Source organism: Cladophialophora yegresii, assembly GCF_000585515.1.
Source record: "Cladophialophora yegresii CBS 114405 chromosome Unknown aczIN-supercont1.1, whole genome shotgun sequence".
Classification (NCBI taxonomy): Eukaryota; Fungi; Ascomycota; class Eurotiomycetes; order Chaetothyriales; family Herpotrichiellaceae; genus Cladophialophora; species Cladophialophora yegresii.
The window spans coordinates 957,313-976,578 of record NW_006913045.1 but is presented as its reverse complement, the minus strand read 5'-3'; the positions used below and the strand labels follow the sequence as shown (position 1 = coordinate 976,578).

The window sequence follows — 19,266 nt, the reverse complement described above, 5'->3', positions numbered from 1 at the left end:
ACCCACCATTTCGCGAGATCAACTCTTGCTCTTAGCCACTGACGGCGCTGGGAAGCTGTTGATCGCCGCCCACAACTATCGGTCATTGTAACTCAAACCTCCCCCCAACGTACCTCGTATCACAGTATACTTGGGCGGTCAGGCTCGGTCAAGACTATCCCACCGAGTCCACCTCGTGCTTTGTGTCTGAACCTCATTGACCGACAGATACTCTGCGAAGGACAAGGCCCAGAAGGAGTTGACGGAAATATCCCAAGTCACGGTCGTCTGTTGAGTTGTCTCCAGTGCTTGATCCATCCACCTTTTATCCTTGTGCGACACGCGGTTTCTGGGATTCAAAACATCAACCCCTCTTCCGTCCCATCCATGTGAACCCTGATCTGTTGCTCTCCGATATTCGAACACCGGTACATCAGAGGACCACTGATATCCGTGGCGCCCTCGGTTCGTCCCAAGGATCACCTCACGTCCAAGTGTCGAGAAGGTGCTGAGCAACGCAAGGGGTGATATTCATCGTCCCAGCTCTTCAACAGAATAAGTCACCACGCATTGCAGAGGCCTTCCGTCTTGCTCCGGGACTGGGCTTTTTCAAAACTCTCAAGTACAACCAGCACAGCTCGTACAGCCCAGCGACCCGACGTGCAGCTGCCGCATGCAACCAACAACGGCAACCCGGTCGACGTCGCAGAGATCCAAAGAAAGCAAGGGTCCGCGGCGTTCATCCCCTCGACTTGGCCACACAGCCCTTTGTTCAATGGGGTACTCTCAAAGGATGAATCCTGATGGATATTCGGGGCGTTACACGCCCACCTCGCCCTTGTCTCCACGACTTCACTCCAGCCAACACCCGCTTTCACCTCCTCCGACCCGGGCTCGAGCAGGAGGACAACACACACGGCAAGCCGCCCGCAACATGCACATGACACTCCCCCGGTTTCACCCTGGCAACTTCATCCATCGTGATCAAGCGGCGACCCCATCTTCGGCCATTCAAAGCCCAGCAATCTCGCTCAATCGTGTGACAGAGCCGCTTGAGATGGAGTCACCGAGGCTGATGCGCGAGAAGCAACGCGAGTTCCTCGAAAGAGCACACGTGTCGTCGAAAATCGCAGCCTCGTCAATGGGTATCAAGCCTGGCGCACCCCGGCTGGATCCTCTCGGCAGTCCAAAGGGACCCGTGACACCACTGGCTCTGGAAGAAGGCGATGACTACTTCCAAGTTGCTGGGGTAGGGAAGATCTCGCCAGCAGGAAGCCCGGGTCCAACCAGGAGTCCGCGTAGTGAAGCCTCGTCAGACAAGGAAGACTCGCAGAAGAGCAAGCAGGGTAGGCAGACCGATGTCTACCAATGATGGGGCTCACGACACCCCGAGTCCCGCGCAATGAAGAGTCCATTCTCCATTATGTGTGAGATACCCAAAGCGAATGTACGATTTCTCTTTGTCATGTGTGCACAGCACTCGGAGCTATAAGCGACGACCAGATGTCGCCCTAAGGGCTTATGGATGCCCACAGCATTCGTTTTTTTCTTTCGTTGATAACAGACGGTCAACGTCCCTGCGGGCTGGACTCGTGCGGCTCGAGACTGCATAACAGCTGCCCGTGCCACATAGCTGCCTGGCGCAACTTGGTTTTCCTGCAGGGGTTAAAATTTACATACTCAGCATAGCGCAAGGTCAATGTCAGGACTGGGCTGGCACAAATATAGTCTATCATTGAAAGCACAGATCAAATCCAACCAAGAGGTTGTTGAAACAAAAGATTCAGTCACCGTCACCTGTCTGTGAATGAAAGTGCGCCAGGACAGTGTAGCCAGGACGCACCGCCACTGCGCCACATGACTCTCCTTGTGCCACTGCCACTGCCACAGCCACAGACAGGAATACGAGATACGACTCTGTCTTGTATGTTTCACAATGCCAAATGCCAGTGTCAGTTCTTGCTAGAGGCGCAACATTCAGTAATTCACTTGATCTTGTTGGTCCTTTCGCGCGTCCTCTGTAGCTACTGCCTCGTACCATTGATCTGCGGTCGTTCCACCCTCAGCGCGCTCTTCAGGCCACCCTCCTGACGATGCTCCTTCACATCCAGGTACCGTTGTTAAGGTGACACAGTTGCTGTAAGTCTGTCTGCGGTGAGCGCATACCCTCCCTCGACATGCGGTCGACACGCAACAGCGGCACGCGGACAACCTCCCTCGCCATCCTTCTGGGCGTTGTCTTCCTCTACTTCCTCTACAGCATCCACAATGCCTCCGTCGATCAGTCCGAACTCCGCCTACGAGTCCAAACGTCTGCGGCTGAGAACCCTCTTTCTCCTCCCACCTCTGCTTTCCGTCGGCAGCCCAACTCACAGAATGCACACGGTGTCCGCCGTCCGCCCCCAGTCGTTCACTACCAGCTGAACAATCTGACTTCATCGGCATGGCCTGCCCAAAAGAACGAGAAGGTTCTCATCCTCACGCCCCTTGCCCGCTTCTATCCTACATACTGGGACAATCTTCTTGCCTTGAGCTATCCCCACGAGCACATCAGCTTGGGTTTCATCACACCAAAGACCAAGGAGGGAAATGCAGCAACAGCTGCTTTGCAAGAGGCCATCAAGGAGACACAATCTGGCCCGGTGGAAAAGCGCTTCCAATCTATAACCATATTACGGCAGGACTTTGAACCTCCCTTGACGTCGCAAGACGAAAAAGAGCGGCACAAGATGGAAAATCAGAAAGTCCGGCGGGCCTCTATGGCTCAGGCACGCAACAGTCTGCTCTTCACCACAATCGGCCCACACACCGCGTGGGTGCTATGGCTCGACGGGGATGTGGTCGAGACTCCCCCGACCCTCATCGAAGACCTGGCCAGCCATGACAAAGCAGTCATTGCGCCAAGCTGCATGCAACGGTTCATTGACGACGAAGGACAAGAAGAAATCAGGCCATACGACTACAACAACTGGCGAGACAGTGACGTCGCACAAGAACTTGCCAGCAAGATGGGTCCTGATGAGGTCCTCCTGGAGGGATATGCTGAGATGGCTACATACAGGACACTCATGACAAAACTGGCCAAGACAGGCAAGGATCGTGACGAACGCCGTCTGATGCCCCTCGATGGTGTCGGTGGAACAGCTCTCTTGGTGAAGGCCGAGGTTCACAGGGATGGAGCCATGTTCCCTCCTTTTCCGTTCTACCACCTCATCGAGACGGAAGGCTTTGCGAAGATGGCAAGGCGCCTTGGATTTGACGTCTGGGGCTTGCCTGACTACTTTGTGAGTGTTGCAATTTCGGTCCGAAACGTATGAAGGAATTGGTTGACTGACTTGATACCTATCAGGTGTATCATCACAACGAATAAGGACATCTAGACGACTCGATAGAGAAGGAAAAGCCTTGCTGTACGCAAAGTAGACGCAATTCGCCGGCTTTGCCAGGGATCGGCTCGCCATAGCAACAGACGACACACTCCCAGCCAGTGAATCAAATGCGTATGCCGAGCCGGTTACCTGAGTCCGTGTACACACCAGCACAAGCTTCGCTGAGCAGCTGATGTAACCCTGTATCAGCAGAGCAGGAACTCATCTTTATGGAAGATGGCGAACCAGGACATCGCCTTGATATAGAGATACCCCAGTTCCGGGAAGCCATGGAGAAACCTCTCACTCTGGAGGGTACGCGGGGACGCCACCGAACTGGAGGACTATTCAGTGAATCCGGCAATAGCTATCTCGGCAGATAGCACCTCTCTGCATGCATGCATGCAAGCTTCGGCGCATCTGGCAAAGAATGGATGGGGAAGATGAACGAGGGCGCAACCACCGTAACGCCCCCTTCTTCACATGGCATGAAGTGGCCTGGGGTGGCAGAAAAGCACGTTTTACCAAGTCCATGTCCAGTAGTCAGCGGCGGTGCGAGAGCTGTGCATCCATCCACACGGCCTTGCAAGTAGTTACTATGGCATGAGGTAGCCTAGCGTCTCGTGTCCCTTCGCGTCGCTTCACGACGGTCTCTCCCCAATAAACAAAAGGGCTTTGGCGGAAGCGAGGGAAACAATCCCAAGCACGAGCACGCAGAAACCAAACAAGACCAGAAAATTTGTTCTCTCATCATGGGCCGCCGGTGATGTTTCATGAGATTCCATCTCGTATATGAAGTGGTTCACTGTCCTTGAGCCACAGATCCCCCCTTTACAAAGTCAGCCACCCACTAAAGTTGACATTCACGTCCTCCTCGGACCTCCTGCCCTTGGCCTTGGCCTTGGCCTTTGACCTGGACAGCCTCCTCTCAAGCTTCATCCGCCTGGCCTCCTTCAAGTTATACCTCGCCCTCCTTGACTGCCTCTGAGTCTTCGGCGGGTCCCCGGTACCTTCGTCCCCACCACCTCCACTCTGAGGCAGGTTCGTCGTCGTATTATACACGCTCCCCATGGGCGTGACCTTGAACTGCACGGTATGATTACCCTCGCGGAACGTCGTCACGTCAGGACCACTCGTGCGATACGCTTGCGTGACCACCGTCCGCCCCGTCGCGACATCCAGCCCGTTAATCGCGCGATCGACCATCTCGAGCGCGGCCAGCGGCTGGAAAAACGGCACGAGGTGGCCCGACTCGTAGATGCGCACGAACGCGAATTTACCCGCCTGCCGGACTTGGCCGTGCACGACGCCATCGGTGGTCCTGAGATTCGTGAACCCTGCGGAGGCGTAGCCCGTGGCTGCCACGTGCGAGGCCACGACCTCCCCGCCCAGCCAGTTGCAATTATAGTCCGCGTCGCCGAAGTACATCGTTACTGAGACGTTCTGGGCAAGTAACCTCTGCAGGGCCGCCACGGTGCCGATCTCGCGGTCGTCGTCGCCCGTGCTGCCGAACGCGTTGCCCACAGCGGCGTTGGACTCGGAGTAGTTGACGTAGGCGCCGATCGCGGCCTGCACGCGCGGGGTGTTCAGGTAGTCGATGTAGTAGGATTGGGGGAACGGGTTCGGGGTCAGGTACCGCACGTCGTACTCGTCGCGGGACAGGTAGATGTCGTAGAGGTTTTCGACTTGCTGTTTTGGGCCACACACATGTCAGTCGTCTGGAGGACGCCTCTAGGAGGCAAAGTGTGGCAATGAAGGGAGAGAAAGCACTGCTCACCTGATAACAGAAGTTGTCTGCCGCGGAGCAGATCTCGTCGACGCCTCGCGTGTTGCAGTCTACCGTTTGGTCGTAGCAGTTTCCCGGCCCGTAGAGGTTGTTGTACCATTGGTCTGTTGGCCACTTGTTAGCTTTGTGTCTTTTTACCCACAGGGCGGGGGCGCCTCACTCTTGACGCTCTGGTTGAATGGGCTGACGTCGTAGGTGTTGCCCGGGAAGACACTAAAATTGTAATATGCCTGATATTGGACCAGGGGATCGTACCATCCGTTCCCGATCAGGACGTGGTGGAGGTTGATGTTGTGCGCGCCGCTGATGTTGAGTGCGTTCTGCTGGATGAAATATTCGGAGACAATGGGCGCGTAGTGGCCGCCTACTCCAAGCATTAGTGCTGTTGTTACTGCGGCGTAGGCCGCACACTCACCATACGACTCTGTGGCAAAGTTGATCTCTTGCCTCGCATACTGGGGAAACGCGCCCATGAAGCCTTGGAGCGTCTTCCACATGTTCGGCGCCACGGCGGGCGTGCTGTTCGCGGTCAAGGACTCGTTCCAGTACGAGTACGTCCCGCACGCCCAGTCGCTGGCATAACCGGGGCAAGTGTTGCCGGGTAGCTCGACGAGGTATCCCGAGTTCGGGTCTTCGTAGGCGGGCACGGGGCTGGAATAGCTGAACCCGACTTGCGTGGGTTGGTCGATGAAGATCATATTACTGACGTTGGACCATGAGTACGGATTGTTTACGGCGTCTCCGTCTTCGTTGACTCGGCAGGGTCCCAGCTCTTGAAACAGTCCGATCATGGACGACGAGCCAGGGCCGCCATTGATCCAGATGGTCAAGGGCGCCTCCGTGGGGTCGACGTTTCGGCTTTCGAAGAACCACCAGAAGATATGCTGGCCCGGCGCCACGTCCGCGTAGCCTGCATAGCTTTTCACGTCGGGGTCTTGTTCGCAAATGCCGGCTGGGACGGACTTGTAGCGGACGGTCACATCTGCGTAGCCTGTTTTGCTCGTGAGGTTCTTGGGAGGGGGCACGAATTGAGCCAGAGCGAGCTGGCTGGCACTGGCCAGTAGCACGGCTGTGGGCAGTAAAAGCATGGTGGTCAAGCTTCCAGTCTCAGATGCCAGCAAAGAAAAGCGAGACAAGAAGAACACGCGCTCGGAAGAGAGGGACTTCTTGTACCCCGTGGTAGCTGTAGCACGACAGGATCTGTCATGCATAACCTACCTTGCAAGCTATCTGCATTTCTTTTTGTTCCCTCTTGATCCACGGCATCCTCGCGTTGCTCTAGCGAGGTAGCTCCCAGCTGCGACAGGTACAGCTAGGTGAAGATGCTGCCCCACGCGCTCGGCATTGGCCGAGAGCGAGGGCAAGAGCTCTCGAACGACGACGTGAGGATGGACGAGGATGACGCTGGACCTGCAGCGTTAATAAAGGTGTCCTATGAGCTGGCCGATCGTTCATTGCCGGATTCCACAGAAGAACCAAGTCGTCTGAACAGCTGCCTCTTAGGGTAAGTCGATGGTCGTCGCAAGCTTTCTGCAAGCCCTGGCAAGCTTCCACGGCCTCGATGGTGGCTGCAGAGATAAGAGAATTGTCGGCCTTCTCCAGAGGCCAAGATCCATCGTCCCGTCGTCGTGGAGAAAGGTAGCATCCCGGGTTGAACTGCAGCGCACGACCACGCCGCATCCTGGACATGCACTGTGCTCGGCCAGTCTACGCCCACCGCTCATTGGCCGGGACCAGGCGTGAGGATCGACCGGAGGAAATCCAGGTGAATACGAGGGAGCCGCTAACGGGCCTGACTTCCGCTAAGAAATCAACCAGCCGACTAGTCGCGCCGCCCACTCCCGCTTCTTGATAGAGCGTCGTGAGCGTGCCCCGCGATGGAGGGCGACTCGTGGTGCTGTGGCCCGAGCTCTGTTTACACTCTTCTCAAGCTCCGCGCAGAGCTTTCTCATGAAAAGGTTCGTTGAATTGAAAGGCGTACAACCCGCGATGGAAAGTCCACAAGCTACCAAGCAGGAAAACATTCCAGCAGCGCAATCAGGGCACAAAAGCCCTAGGCTGATCCGGCCTCGCCTTCTAAAATGTCAGATGTAACATGGCATCATAACTGAAAATCGCGCTTGCGAGCATGAGAAAACCCCGAACGGCACTGCGATTGCCCCATTCACTGATCAGACTCCTCACGTCTTGGCCCCTCGCCGCCGGATCCCCGCCAGATTCCTTGTTCGCAGCCCTCGCGGTCAATTCGCCGTTGGTGGAACCCAGCGCCACGAAAGTGTATGGAAGGATCGCTAGGCTCAAGGCTCCAGCCGCGATGAATCGGTACTGCTGTGGCTGACCGTGAGTGAGGTACGAGTTGACAAAATTCGCACCCGCGGCAATGAGAGCCAGCGGAGGTAGAGCGACTTTGCCCAGGGCGCCCATGGTCTGCCATTGCGTCAAGAGGGAATCGTCCGACGTGTTCTTCACGTATGCAGGAATGTGCAAGTACGATGTGAAGAGCAAGCCACCTGGGGTACGTCATCAGCAGTGAAGGTGACACAGGCTACTAGTAGACAAACCAGCACCGACGGCAGAAGTGGTCGTGCCGAGGACGAAGAGGTTCTTGAGTAGGGCGTAGTGGTCGAAGGAAGACATTGCGCTGGTACGAGTATGATCTGTGGAGTAATAACTTAATCAATGGTACTCGTAGCTTCTGATGACTTGTTTGGGCCAGCACTTAGATCCGATAGACAGCAACTACTGTCGACAGACAACCACAATGCCCAGCGTCTTCCTTTACTTCCAAGTGTCCGAGGCTTCGTCGTCTATCACGGGCGGGGAGGGCTGAACGTGTAGACGTGTAGACGTCATCGAAACAACCGTGATCATTGAGATTGCTCCTTTGCGGCACGTGCGACCTCTTCTCCTTCCTGCATCTACCACCATGCTTACGCATAGCAGCGGCCTCCTTACGATATATCAGGGTGGAAGCTTGATGTGACTTCTGTAACAGGCTTGCAGTCCGGCGCTCAAGGCAGACTGAGGTGTTAGCATGCAATCGTGACAACCTGCGACGTGTCATGCCCCTACCACCAACCTCATGACTGAGAGGACAACAAAAGTTCCGTCCCGTACTAGAGGTTCAACAACACGTCGCTGAAGAATCTGTCATCCCAGCCACTTGTGCTACCCGAGGCCGTCATACTCATCAGGAGCTCAAATGTTTCGCGATGATCATGTGAAAAGTAGGCAGACTTGGTTGGAAATAAGGCCTTGATTGGCAAACAACATCTCATGATGTCTGTAAGTGCATAAGGCACAGCAAGCAATGGTTCATGATGGCTGTAGGTGCATAAGACACAAATGTCACCGGTTTGTGCCATGTCGATAAACGTACAAAAACAAAGCTTTTGTCAAATCCCCCCAAACGCCGAAAAAATCACAAGAGCTCAAAGTAGATGTGCTCCTGTATCGCAGAAATGCTGCTGTCCATGTGTGCCATCAGATCAAAATTTTCTTCGTAAAGACCACCAGTTGCTCATAGATGCTGTCATCTTCTTCCATCACAACCACAGCATCTTCATCGTAGACCTTCGCTCTGTTGTCCCTGAAGTATGCATGCTTCAGCTGGCCTGTCTTGCCGCCTGCGTCAAAGTCGTCGTCCATCTCGTATTCTCTGCAGATATGCCCTTTGGCGAGTTGAGCATCGTGGTGTTTGCGCCATAAACGCTCACGCTGCGCATCCGAGAGCAGTTTTTTGGGTCTTGCTGGCTGTACTGGTTTGTCGTCAACAGCTTTCGCACCCTTTCGCGGCTTTTCGAGGACATTGCGATTCTTGATCAAGTGCTCCAAGCAGCACTTTGCAGTCTGATATTCATGGCTGTGTTTATTGTGCCTGCCGCCACATCGCGCACAGCCACGACGATGTCTCCAGAAATCCTGATGCAGATCCGTCGCGATGCTTGGGGGAATGAGGCTGTTCAGGTGGCTGCACATCTTGTCTTCGCTATTACACCAACTTGGTACCTAGCCAAGAAGCTTCGACATTGCGGCGACGTGCGTGTCGACAGCGAAGACTGGAATGCCCATGTTGAAACTCATGAGGCAGGCTGCTGTTTTGACTCCGACCTGTTTAAGCGCGGTGAGTTCATTGAACGCAGCTTGCTTGCCACCTTGTCTGTACGCATCCCAAACGAAGTCCATTGAGAGCAATCCAGGCACAAAGTCTGTGGCGCCGGGCTCTTGTCCGTAGTAGACGACTTCGCCAGGCTTCAGAAGCGACAGGTTCTTCTCATAGATGACGTCCAGGCATTCCTTGATCGGGTGGGCTTTGACTGCTTGCAGGCCAGCTCCGGTCAGGACTTTGAGAAGCTTGGACACACTCTGCTCCCGAATCTCGTGGTAATTAGGTTTCGTACCCTCATATGCCTCGCCATCAACCTCATAGGGGTAGTTGTAGATCAGGGACTGTTGCATGTCCAAAGCCTTTTCGTTCGTCAAGGACTGGGAAAGAATGACGCGAACAAGACTGTCGACGGTGAGACCTTTCGCAGCATGGAACGGCTTCGCTGCTGTTCCGGTTTGCGCAGCAGTCTTGGTCAACACCATGCGCTCCGCTTCCAGGATCTTCACAACCTCACGCAGCTCGTATGGTGTCGGAGAACACCAGAAGGGCATCTGATTGCGAGTAAATCTGAAACCCTTCTTATTAAGGCGTTTCTGGGGTCGGAGCCTCCACGTTTTGTACTTCTCGGCGAGACCTGGGACTTTCAGGGTGACGAAGGAGGGACAGGCATTCCTCTTGACCATTTCCGAGATATTCTCTTTGACTGACCCGGGGTCAGCCACTTCGTGCATCAGCGGAGGGGGCGCAATACCTATGCCGGCAGATGCAATTGCTCCAGTGACTGTCCCCTGCACAGTGCGAGCGCGCAGTGACCGGATTACGCGCACGGTGTTGTCTGAGTTTCTCAAAGCGTTTGCATCTTCGTAATCCTCGTCTGCGTCTTCAGCGGACCTCTTGCTTCTCTTTGCCGGCGCTGCACGAACATCTCGGGTTGTCAGCTCAGATCAAGACACAGGGGCATGCAAGCTTACTTTGGTTGGGAGCGCCACGCTTCGTACCGCGAGCTGCTGCACCTTGTTGAGAAACAGATTGTGTCTCAGTTATGACCATGGTCTTCTCGAGCTCCTCAGCCTTCAGGACAACGTCCGCATTTGACACAGCTGCGAGCTTAGTGACCCGTAAAGTGAGTTTCAGAGTGCGGCGTTGACGCTGTAGCATGGTGTCGGAGCTGGAGGACTCTTGCTTGATGCCGTCTGGACTGGTGGTCGAGGATGGCTGATCCAACACTGGCGTATCAGAGTCAGCGCCTGAAGGCATCGGCTGTAGGGCCGTGAAGCTGGAAGATTCCTGCACAAGGCGACCAGAGACGACGGTAGACGAGATGGCGGCACATGCTTCGTCAATCTCCTTGACGTCCTTGGAGTCTTGAGTAGCGGACTGTGAACGTGTTAAGATGGCCATGTTGACTGTTCAAAATCGTATCAGGAAACAAAGTCGAATGGGAAACTGTGTACATTTCGTCAGCCCTTGCGTCCAGACTGGCAGCGCAAGACAAAGTGTAGATTTGACAAAACAAGGGTATATCAGAATAATAGTGGGGTACTGCTGGGATGTTGTGTGTTCCTAGAAGCACCACAAAGGGCGCATGAAAGAGGGCTCGATGTATGTCGAAGTGATGCGCAGCCTGACCTGGTTGATGTAGGTATGTAGTGCCATGTCGATTGAACCTGTTGAATTCCTGTGGTGGTCATACAAGTCGACTTCCCGTGGTGGTCAAACAAGTTGACTTCCCACGGTGGTCATATCACAGTACATGTCGACTTCCAACGTTGTTTGCACATGTCGACTTCCACGCTGTTTGCACATGTCGATTGGCCTCAGCACGGATTCACCCTCTAAGGGTATAGTATCGCGAATTCATAATACACCCAGCCTTGCCAAGGCACGGTGTTGCCCCGCTTGCCTGAACAGGGAAGCTAACGACCAGATCCAGACAGTATACGCTGGTGAGTGAATGCAGGAGGCACGGCGTCGACCCGCTTGCCTGAACAGGAAAGCTAACGACCAGATCCAGATAGCATATGCTGGCGAATGAAAGCAGGAGATACTGTACATCTGCCATTGTCGAACCGAGTTTACTCGATATAGATCGTCCACCACAGAGAGTATATCGAATCCGCTAGCTGTCGACACTTCTGCGTTCTGAAGTTTAAGGTAAGACATCAATAGTCAAAGTAGGCGGTTCAACTTGTTGAGTTTCGAACCTTGGCGCTGCAGAAGTGGAGCTGAGAGCACGGGGGTGGTGCTTTGTATGTAGTGCACCCAGTGTACCACCCGAACCAGAAATGCTTTGACGAACGGACAAGTGTGGTGAACGAAGCAGCGACTTACCAGCAAATCAAAGTGACTGAGCCGTCAAGAAAGCGAGGTAGCTCAACTGTCAGACTGGGCCGTAGGTGCTAGAGGCCAGTCAAAACAGAATGCCGCTAGGAGATGTCGGTGTATATGACAGAAGTCTCTATCGATACTTGATGGACTGTATAGGCGTAAGCTCATGGTACACCAGAGGTGGTGACCAAAGGAGAGGATGGAAGCAAGGAAGATGTCTGACGGCACGGGATGGATGGAGCCTGTGGAGGAAGGAAGAGGACGGATGAGAGAGGAGGGAAGGGGGTATTTGTAATCGACGACAGGAAGCACATGCTTGCCAAGAGCCATCAAGATGATGACGATGACGGAGGCGACGACGGAGTGACAGTGTCACTCCGACAGCGTCGCCTGATCACTAGGCTATCGTCGGCCATCAGGGCTTCGACCCTGAATGACGTCGATATTGCCGTGGTCATGGACTGGTACACTTCACACCAGTAGGGTCCGTGAGCCAGAAGGTTCTTATGAGTGACAGTATTTTCGTTGGCATGTGCAAAGGAGGGGGCAATCTGGTCGCATGTGCAGGGGAGGGGCAACGGTCGCATGTGCAGGGGAGGGGGAAGGAGTCTGGTCGCATGTGACAGCTGGACAGCAGCGTCGTTCCCATAACTTACTGGAGACAGGGAGAACCTGGGATAGAAGGTTAGCTTGCCAGTATGATTGTTGCGGGGACAAGCACGGAAATACCTGAGGGTACTGAAAAGGTTGCCAGGGTTTCCGGGAACAACTGATGCTGTCAAATATCCGCTGTGTCTCTGTGCTTCTGCGGCTACCAGACTGTATACAATATGTGAGTAATGTCTGTATATATTGGTTGTGTTATGTTGTACTGTGACAGGTGCGGGACATAGAGAGAAGGCTGAGCCCCTTATATGTGAAGCCACATGATGAAATGTCAAGGGGCCAGCCACAGTGCAAACAAACTCCGCTTGCGTTTGTCATTGACAAACGACAAGCTACATATCGTTCGGCTGACAGTGCTTGGGAGTCATACTCACAGAAAGAAATGCAGAGAAGGACAATGCCGCACTCGTAGGATTCAACCTATGCCTCGGATTGCTAGGGTCAGTAACATTTTCAACAAGCACCGTGTGGCGACAGACCAGCTCGAAGACTGGGTTGGGCAGTGCTGAAATATTTGTCTTTTGTGTTGGGTGGGTCGATGGGACATACCTTGCTTGCTTAGTGCGAGCGACGTGAAAGACACGAAAGCTGGAGGTTACGATAGGAGAAGAAGCCCTTAGAAGCTCCAGGAGGGAGGGTAGAAATAGTTCAAGATAGTAGTTGGTGGTGAGGAGTTGACGAAGGAGGAAGAACAATCTTGGGTGGCAGAAAGATCGCCGTGGAGGAACCAGCTGCGAGTGGTCTAAGAGGACAGCTGTTGACAAGAAATGGGAAAGGACGAAGAATAGTCCTAGCTGCAAGAGATATTGACGAGAAGAAGGTTTGAATACTTCAAGGGAGTAGTCCTTGAAGAGGGACTGACGAAGGAGGAAGAATGATCTTGTGGCGAAGAAAGGTTGACGGAGAAGGAAGATTGATCTTGAATGGACGAAATGTTGACGAGGGAGAAAGAATAATCTGTGTCGAAGAGAGGTCCACGAAGGAGGAAGAATGGTCTTGTGTCGAAGAGAAGACGACGAGGGAAGAATGGTCTTCTGCCGAAAAGAAGTTGACGAAAGAAGAAGAATGGTCTTGTGTACAAGAGAAGACGACGGAGGAAGAAAAGTCTTCTGCCGAAAAGAGTTTGCCGAAGGAGGAAGAATAGTCTTGTGTCGAAAAGAAGATGACGATGGAAAGAGAATGGTCTTGTGTCGGAGGAGGTCGACAAGCAGGGAAGTATAGTCTTGCGTCGAAAAAGGTTGGCGGAGGAGGAAAAGACGTCGGGTCGAAGTAAGGTTGACGGACAGAAGGAGGCTCAAGTAGTTCAAGAGAACAAGTGTTGACGGGGAAATAACGAGGGAGAAGAATTCTTCCAGCGGAAGGAAGGTTGACGGAGGAGTGAGAGGGAGAACGAATAGTTCACCTCAGTTCCTGAACGCAAAGTAACGAGATGCTGACGTCCTGTCGAGGCTGTAGGGTCTCAAATAGGACACAATCGATCACTTCAACTGTGTCCTGTAGATGACGGCCCGGTGACGGGAGAGAAAGAGAAATATTGAAGATGTGAAAACACATTCGACTTGGGAAGAACAATGCAACTCAGATGCAACTGAGCTCAGAACGAACCATGACGGATCATGGGGCTCCCAAATAAGCTTATCTGTGGTGTGGCCGCCGATTGGGTGATGGGGAAAAGGGCTTCGAGGGGTTTGGGGAGACCTCTGCTTCGCGGGGATTTCATGCCAAGAATGGAGTATAACTTCAGAATCTGGCGGATACGGGCTGCCTTGCTGTGTTGATTCAACACCGTGGAGGAGGCGAGGAGAAGGAAGGTGTGTTGCGACATGGAGCACTTCGGTTAGCATGAAGTATTTTGCTCAACGATTTTCAGCAAGACCACCACCATCTTGAATCTGCCATTGAGAGCTTCGGTCCTGCTAAGGTCTGGAACAATCTGGTCAGCACCGTTCATATCCTCCGCATGATTGTTTCCAGCTCTTGAAAAATGCACCCACTACCTGCGCCTGCGCTTGCGCTTGAAGAACCATGAGGATGCCATATTCCACTCCATCGGCTCAAAGATGTGAAAGCTCCTCAGTCATCGCTGGAGCGATGAGATATGTGAAAGGCCGACCAATCAGCTCAAAGATGTGATAGCTCATCAGTCATCGCTGGGGCGATGAGATATGCGAGGGTCTACCCAATCAGCTCAGAGTCGTGGATGCTCATTTGTGATCGCTAGGGCGATGAGAAAGGTGAAGAGTCGCTTGGGGAGTCACCAGGGTGACAAGCAAGTATCAGCCTGGGACCCTGTGACAGCGACAACACTGAGCAACAACCACGGGTGTACTGACCGTCCGAAGCTGGGACCACAGGGTTGACCCAGCACAAGAACACAATGCATGTCGGCAGGTGTCTTGCACACCTTGCGGACTAGCCTTGTTGACTGGGTGAAGAGTGGGAGTCAGTCGCAACCTGTCCAACGTGGCCCGAGTTTCTTGATCCGTTCTTCATTTTCTGTCTTCCAAGCGACATACTCTGGTTTCTCGTTGCCGTCTTCATCGTGGAGGTTGTAACAGAGTGTTGACCACAAGATCAGCTGTTGTTGGAAACCTGCGTTGGGCCGGGCCTTTGAACGGCTGCTGCGAACATAGCGGAAGGCGGTGTCGTAGTTCAGATTCATCTCCTCCATGACGAACGCGATGACAACAGCTGGAGACCGTGAGATACCTTTCTGACAATGTACGAGGACTCCGCCGTCGTTGTTCTTCAGGCTGGTACCGATGAATGTGCACGCTTCTTTCAGAATGCTGAGCAAGTCGCAATTAGGCAGGTCCCGGAGCTTGACCAGCTTCAGGATAAATTCTGATTCGCGTCCAGCGGGAACTTTCGGTTGTCTGGCGGGGCTGTCAATGACGGAGAGAACATATTTAATCTTGGGGCGATCCAAGCCTGGCGCACAGTAATTCGGACTCAGGACTGCCGCTGCTGTATGGATGCTGTCCGACGAAGATCAGCCCCACGCTGCGCTGAAGCCTTCTTGCGCATAGAATCACATCCACTTACTCTGAAAGATACAAGTTTGGGAAGATCCTGTCTGGAATGAGTGGAGCTGTTGTTGTAGAGGGAGCTGCACAAGGGCTCGACATCTTGACGGTAGCTGTGGCTGTAAGAGGACTCTTGATGGGTAGCGATTTGGAAACGACATTGCTGACGCGTATTTGATTAGATGACGAGGACCTGGACGGCGGTGACAGTGCCAGCATCATGGTGGTAGCTCTGCTGCCGCACCGGCACGTGTACTGGGACTTCACGCCCTGGCAATGGCTATGAATTGGGCAGATAAGACAGCCTTGGGAAATACTGTCTCTTTCGACCACCCATCTCCCGATGATGTAGATAAAGCTGAAAGTTTTGCGACATCTTGAACATCATACACGTAGAGGCCGGAGACCCAAGCAAGAACGCCGGAGCCATATATCAACAGGCTTATTGCACGGGAGCTTACAGCCGTAGGGATGCAATCACGATGGGGCGATGGGCAGACAAGCTCGGAAGTAAAGGAATCAACGAACTGGTGATGCTATTCATGGGCGAACCCGGTGCTAGAAGACGACGAGATGGCGAAGTCAGGTTGCACGAACCGAGCACGAGGCGACAGAGAAGCAGCCGCTTGGTCCACCAATCTCGGTCACGAGTCGTTCTGCCAATTTCTCTGCTCGCTAAACTCTGGGCATGTCTCCGATTTCCGAGCACGATTAGACGACAGAACTACGTAATGTTCTCCATCCTTCAGTTTCAACTCAGCACCTTGTTCAGTATAAGCTATCAAGGGCCAGGAACACGTCCAAGGCAGAAAGAGATTTCATCCTAAGTACTCAGCAGGACACAGTCTGGAGTGGATGATTGGGATTGAGAAGTTTATACATCAGTCGGAGCCGCTTCGAGATCTCCGAGGCGCCCCCGTCTCCCTAGTTAGCAGGTGTCCCACCACGCAGCCCCCCCAGCTGATCGCCTTTCAGTGCTCACACAAGCCGTTGAAAAGGTGTTGGTCCCCTCGAGCCTGTACGGTCAGTTGGTCTCGCTCCGGAAGCCCCTGCACCCTGCAGCTCAGCCTTGCAGTTGAGCTTGTTCCGGCGCAGGGCCTGAACGGGGTTGTAACCACCCGACGCAGCAAGAGACGGGGCCATCTCCAGCAAGATGTTATCCATGGAGGGGAGCAAGTGACTTGTGCCACAGAGACCAGATAGCCGTTCTTGGATAAATGACCTTTCGTTCCCCGAATACAGCCAGGCTAACCAGAACAATTAGTCCAGCTGTCGTTGGCCATTGGCGCATTGTTCTGGCCGCAAGCACAGTTGTCCGTAACCTGAGCGTGCTTTATACGGATCCAGGTACCGAGCTGTCCCACAGCACTCATAGTCGTAACGCGTTGCCCATGCCAGACAGTGTTCTCAACTTGTGACTTCGCCGTGGCTCGCTTTCCATTTCTTTAATCTTCGACCAATATCCCCTTCCGTCTGCTGCATGGGATTGAGTTTGCGATCCCGCACCATCGACTTAATATCATCACCATGCTTCTCTACCAGCTTCGACATCCATTCTTCCTCCCTCTGGCTTTGTTGTCTTGGGCGCTTCTTCGCCAGAAGTTCTTCCTCTTTGGCTGCTTGCGCTTCCAGTTGCGCAACAACATCGTTGCCTGGTTTTGATGCTGAGTCTGGGGTCTCGTAATCTATAATGTCGTTCAAGGGGTCGTTCAGAGGATTGTCCCTCTCTTCATTGTCCTCAGGCCTGATGATTCTGATGATGCGCCCTGTCTCTGGGTCCCTCTCAACCTGTACCTCCTGTGTCGATGGATTTGCATGTGCCAGGCCAGCTATTGCAAGCGAATCTCTCTTTGAAGTTGTGTTGGCGGTGCCCTTGTTCACTTTCTTTTCTGTGCCACCCGTCGGAGCATTCAACTTGGACGACAAGCCTAGTCGCTTGTAGTTTTGCGACATGGTAAGTTTGCGATCCCTGTGGACGTTAGACTCTCCGATCTGCTGCCCCTAGGAGGCTACAGTGATTTCTCACCAATTTTTTGCAATTGTCTCATTGCCCAGGAAATTGACCTTCTTCTTACCCGCTTTTGTCCGGTTGTCCTTTGGTCTGGCCTTTGAGATAGAAGACCTGTTCTTCTTTTTCTGTCTTTCGCGACCCATCTTTGCAGACAAAGTCTGTCTTGTGATGCTCTTGCGGGGTTGTCCTTCGAGAGCCACTGAACAAAACCTTTACTTGGAGACTTGCGCAGTTGCTTGCAGGAAGCGAAAAAGCCGGCCGAAGATCAGCCGGTTATCGATAAGGGCGGCCCCTGAATATGGATCTGACTTGCATGCACTTTGAGCCTTTCCGTCGCCCTTGGGAGTTGTCGCGTGCTGTTAACGAACAAGGGCAATTGGTAGCAACAATGGGTGTCCCGACCTTGGCTACAGGAAAACTGCATAGATATGCGTTATGCGCCTTATTACTTGGCCTTGTGGTGACCGTCTGCGCAGAGGCGGTGGTTGCTAAGGACATTGGCTTGCTGACGCCCGACGAGATCGAGGAGAATCTGCAGGTATGTTGGACCCATCCCATCCCCTTCTGGATCAAGCGGCTGATCTGGCGATAGCAATGCATGTTCGTACAGTCCTTGAACGAGCACAAAATCAAGACCCAACCGAGTCAAGCCTCGTTGACGACCCAACTCTTCGCCTACCTGTTCCCCTCGTCCTCACCTGCCATCAACGCCCTCCTAGCAACAGCATACATCTCGGGCCCGCCAAACTTTCTGCTGGCACTATGTCCGCCCAACATCGACCCCTCGTCGCTCAGCATCATGGTGGCATTTGCGGTAGGAGGCCTTCTGGGAGACACCCTTTTCCACCTTCTGCCCGAGATCTTTCTGGGTGAAGACGAGCACGACCGAGTCAAGTTTGTCATTGTCGAGCCCAACAGGAACCTCCTCCTCGGAGTCGGCATCATCGGCGGTCTAGTGACGTTCATGGCCATGGATAAAGCATTGCGCATTGCCACCGGAGGAGGAGGGGGAGGACACAGCCACTCGCATGCCCAAGAAAAAGATCACAGTTCGGCGACAGCGACAACCACATCCTCGACAACAACCGCAGGAGCAGCCGTGAATGGGGATCTCAAACAGCGTAAACCGCCCTCCTCTACTCCAGGTAGCTCCTCCCCTCCATCCAGCACCAGCCCTCAAAACCCGTCCGTCAAGCTCGCGGGCCTCCTGAACCTGATCGCCGATTTCACACACAATATAACCGACGGCCTCGCCCTCTCGTCGTCCTTCTACGCCTCCCCCGCCCTCGGCGCCACGACCACCATGGCGGTATTCTTCCACGAAATTCCGCACGAGGTAGGCGACTTCGCCCTGCTCATCCAATCCGGCTTTTCGAAGCGGAAAGCCATGGGCGCACAATTCGTGACAGCGGTGGGCGCGTTCTTGGGCACAGGCATCGGCATCTTCGTGCAGGAGTTCGGTGGCTCCCCGGCTGGAGATGCTACAGACGGCGGCGTGGCCAAAGGGATCTGGGGCACAAGTCTCAGCTGGGGAGACATGTTGCTTCCCTTCACGGCGGGCACATTTCTGTATGTCGGCACAGTGGCTGTGATTCCGGAATTATTAGAGACAGGTCCTCACAAAGGAGAAGAGTTGAGGAAGACGGCTCTCCAGTTTGGGGCCATGTTCCTGGGTGCGGCGATCATGCTGGGGATTTCATGGTCGTGAATTACATGCGTGGCTCATCGAGAGGCAAGCCTGGCTTTCAGAGAATGTCCCTACTCAAAGTAAGACGGGTTTGGGTCTGGGAACCGTGCAGAGATTAAAAAGGACGGAAGACGGAGGCCAAGGCCACGTACACAGGGATTAGAACCTGAACGTCGAGAATCACAAAACTTAAATCCACCCACAGGGCAAACAAGGCTCCGGTGGTTGTTGGACGAAGGTTGCAAAAATTCCTACACGCTGATGCTGTACATGTAGCCATATGAGAGGCATTAGAAGCCACAACTGC

The 19,266-nt window shown here is 53.8% G+C and overlaps 9 protein-coding genes across 9 annotated transcripts; 3 read left to right on the top strand and 6 right to left on the bottom strand.

Annotated features, from left to right (window-relative positions):
• Nucleotides 1-913: 913 nt before the first annotated feature.
• A1O7_00357 (uncharacterized protein) lies at nt 914-1,351 on the top strand (the record flags this gene model as incomplete). The annotated part of the gene is made up of 1 exon (XM_007754399.1): nt 914-1,351. The coding sequence occupies one exon, from the start codon at nt 914-916 to the stop codon at nt 1,349-1,351; it is 438 nt and encodes a 145-aa protein (XP_007752589.1).
• Nucleotides 1,352-2,156: 805 nt separating this feature from the next.
• A1O7_00356 (mannan polymerase complexes MNN9 subunit) lies at nt 2,157-3,296 on the top strand (the record flags this gene model as incomplete). The annotated part of the gene is made up of 1 exon (XM_007754398.1): nt 2,157-3,296. The coding sequence occupies one exon, from the start codon at nt 2,157-2,159 to the stop codon at nt 3,294-3,296; it is 1,140 nt and encodes a 379-aa protein (XP_007752588.1).
• An 882-nt stretch (nt 3,297-4,178) lies between these two features.
• Nucleotides 4,179-6,221, bottom strand: A1O7_00355 (carboxypeptidase D; the record flags this gene model as incomplete). The annotated part of the gene is made up of 4 exons (XM_007754397.1): nt 4,179-5,036; nt 5,125-5,237; nt 5,294-5,500; nt 5,549-6,221. The coding sequence occupies 4 exons, from the start codon at nt 6,219-6,221 to the stop codon at nt 4,179-4,181; spliced, it is 1,851 nt and encodes a 616-aa protein (XP_007752587.1).
• A 988-nt stretch (nt 6,222-7,209) lies between these two features.
• Nucleotides 7,210-7,770, bottom strand: A1O7_00354 (uncharacterized protein; the record flags this gene model as incomplete). Its single annotated transcript, XM_007754396.1, has 2 exons — nt 7,210-7,643; nt 7,695-7,770. 2 exons carry the CDS (start codon nt 7,768-7,770, stop codon nt 7,210-7,212), a joined length of 510 nt encoding a protein of 169 aa, XP_007752586.1.
• Nucleotides 7,771-8,616: 846 nt separating this feature from the next.
• A1O7_00353 (uncharacterized protein) lies at nt 8,617-9,111 on the bottom strand (the record flags this gene model as incomplete). Its single annotated transcript, XM_007754395.1, has 1 exon — nt 8,617-9,111. The coding sequence occupies one exon, from the start codon at nt 9,109-9,111 to the stop codon at nt 8,617-8,619; it is 495 nt and encodes a 164-aa protein (XP_007752585.1).
• A 30-nt stretch (nt 9,112-9,141) lies between these two features.
• Nucleotides 9,142-10,642, bottom strand: A1O7_00352 (uncharacterized protein; the record flags this gene model as incomplete). Its single annotated transcript, XM_007754394.1, has 2 exons — nt 9,142-10,154; nt 10,213-10,642. The coding sequence occupies 2 exons, from the start codon at nt 10,640-10,642 to the stop codon at nt 9,142-9,144; spliced, it is 1,443 nt and encodes a 480-aa protein (XP_007752584.1).
• Nucleotides 10,643-14,678: 4,036 nt separating this feature from the next.
• Nucleotides 14,679-15,363, bottom strand: A1O7_00351 (uncharacterized protein; the record flags this gene model as incomplete). The annotated part of the gene is made up of 2 exons (XM_007754393.1): nt 14,679-15,213; nt 15,281-15,363. 2 exons carry the CDS (start codon nt 15,361-15,363, stop codon nt 14,679-14,681), a joined length of 618 nt encoding a protein of 205 aa, XP_007752583.1.
• A 1,305-nt stretch (nt 15,364-16,668) lies between these two features.
• On the bottom strand, nt 16,669-17,415 carry A1O7_00350 (uncharacterized protein; the record flags this gene model as incomplete). Its single annotated transcript, XM_007754392.1, has 2 exons — nt 16,669-17,230; nt 17,288-17,415. The coding sequence occupies 2 exons, from the start codon at nt 17,413-17,415 to the stop codon at nt 16,669-16,671; spliced, it is 690 nt and encodes a 229-aa protein (XP_007752582.1).
• A 245-nt stretch (nt 17,416-17,660) lies between these two features.
• A1O7_00349 (major histocompatibility complex, class I) lies at nt 17,661-18,980 on the top strand (the record flags this gene model as incomplete). The annotated part of the gene is made up of 2 exons (XM_007754391.1): nt 17,661-17,810; nt 17,865-18,980. 2 exons carry the CDS (start codon nt 17,661-17,663, stop codon nt 18,978-18,980), a joined length of 1,266 nt encoding a protein of 421 aa, XP_007752581.1.
• Nucleotides 18,981-19,266: the final 286 nt, after the last annotated feature.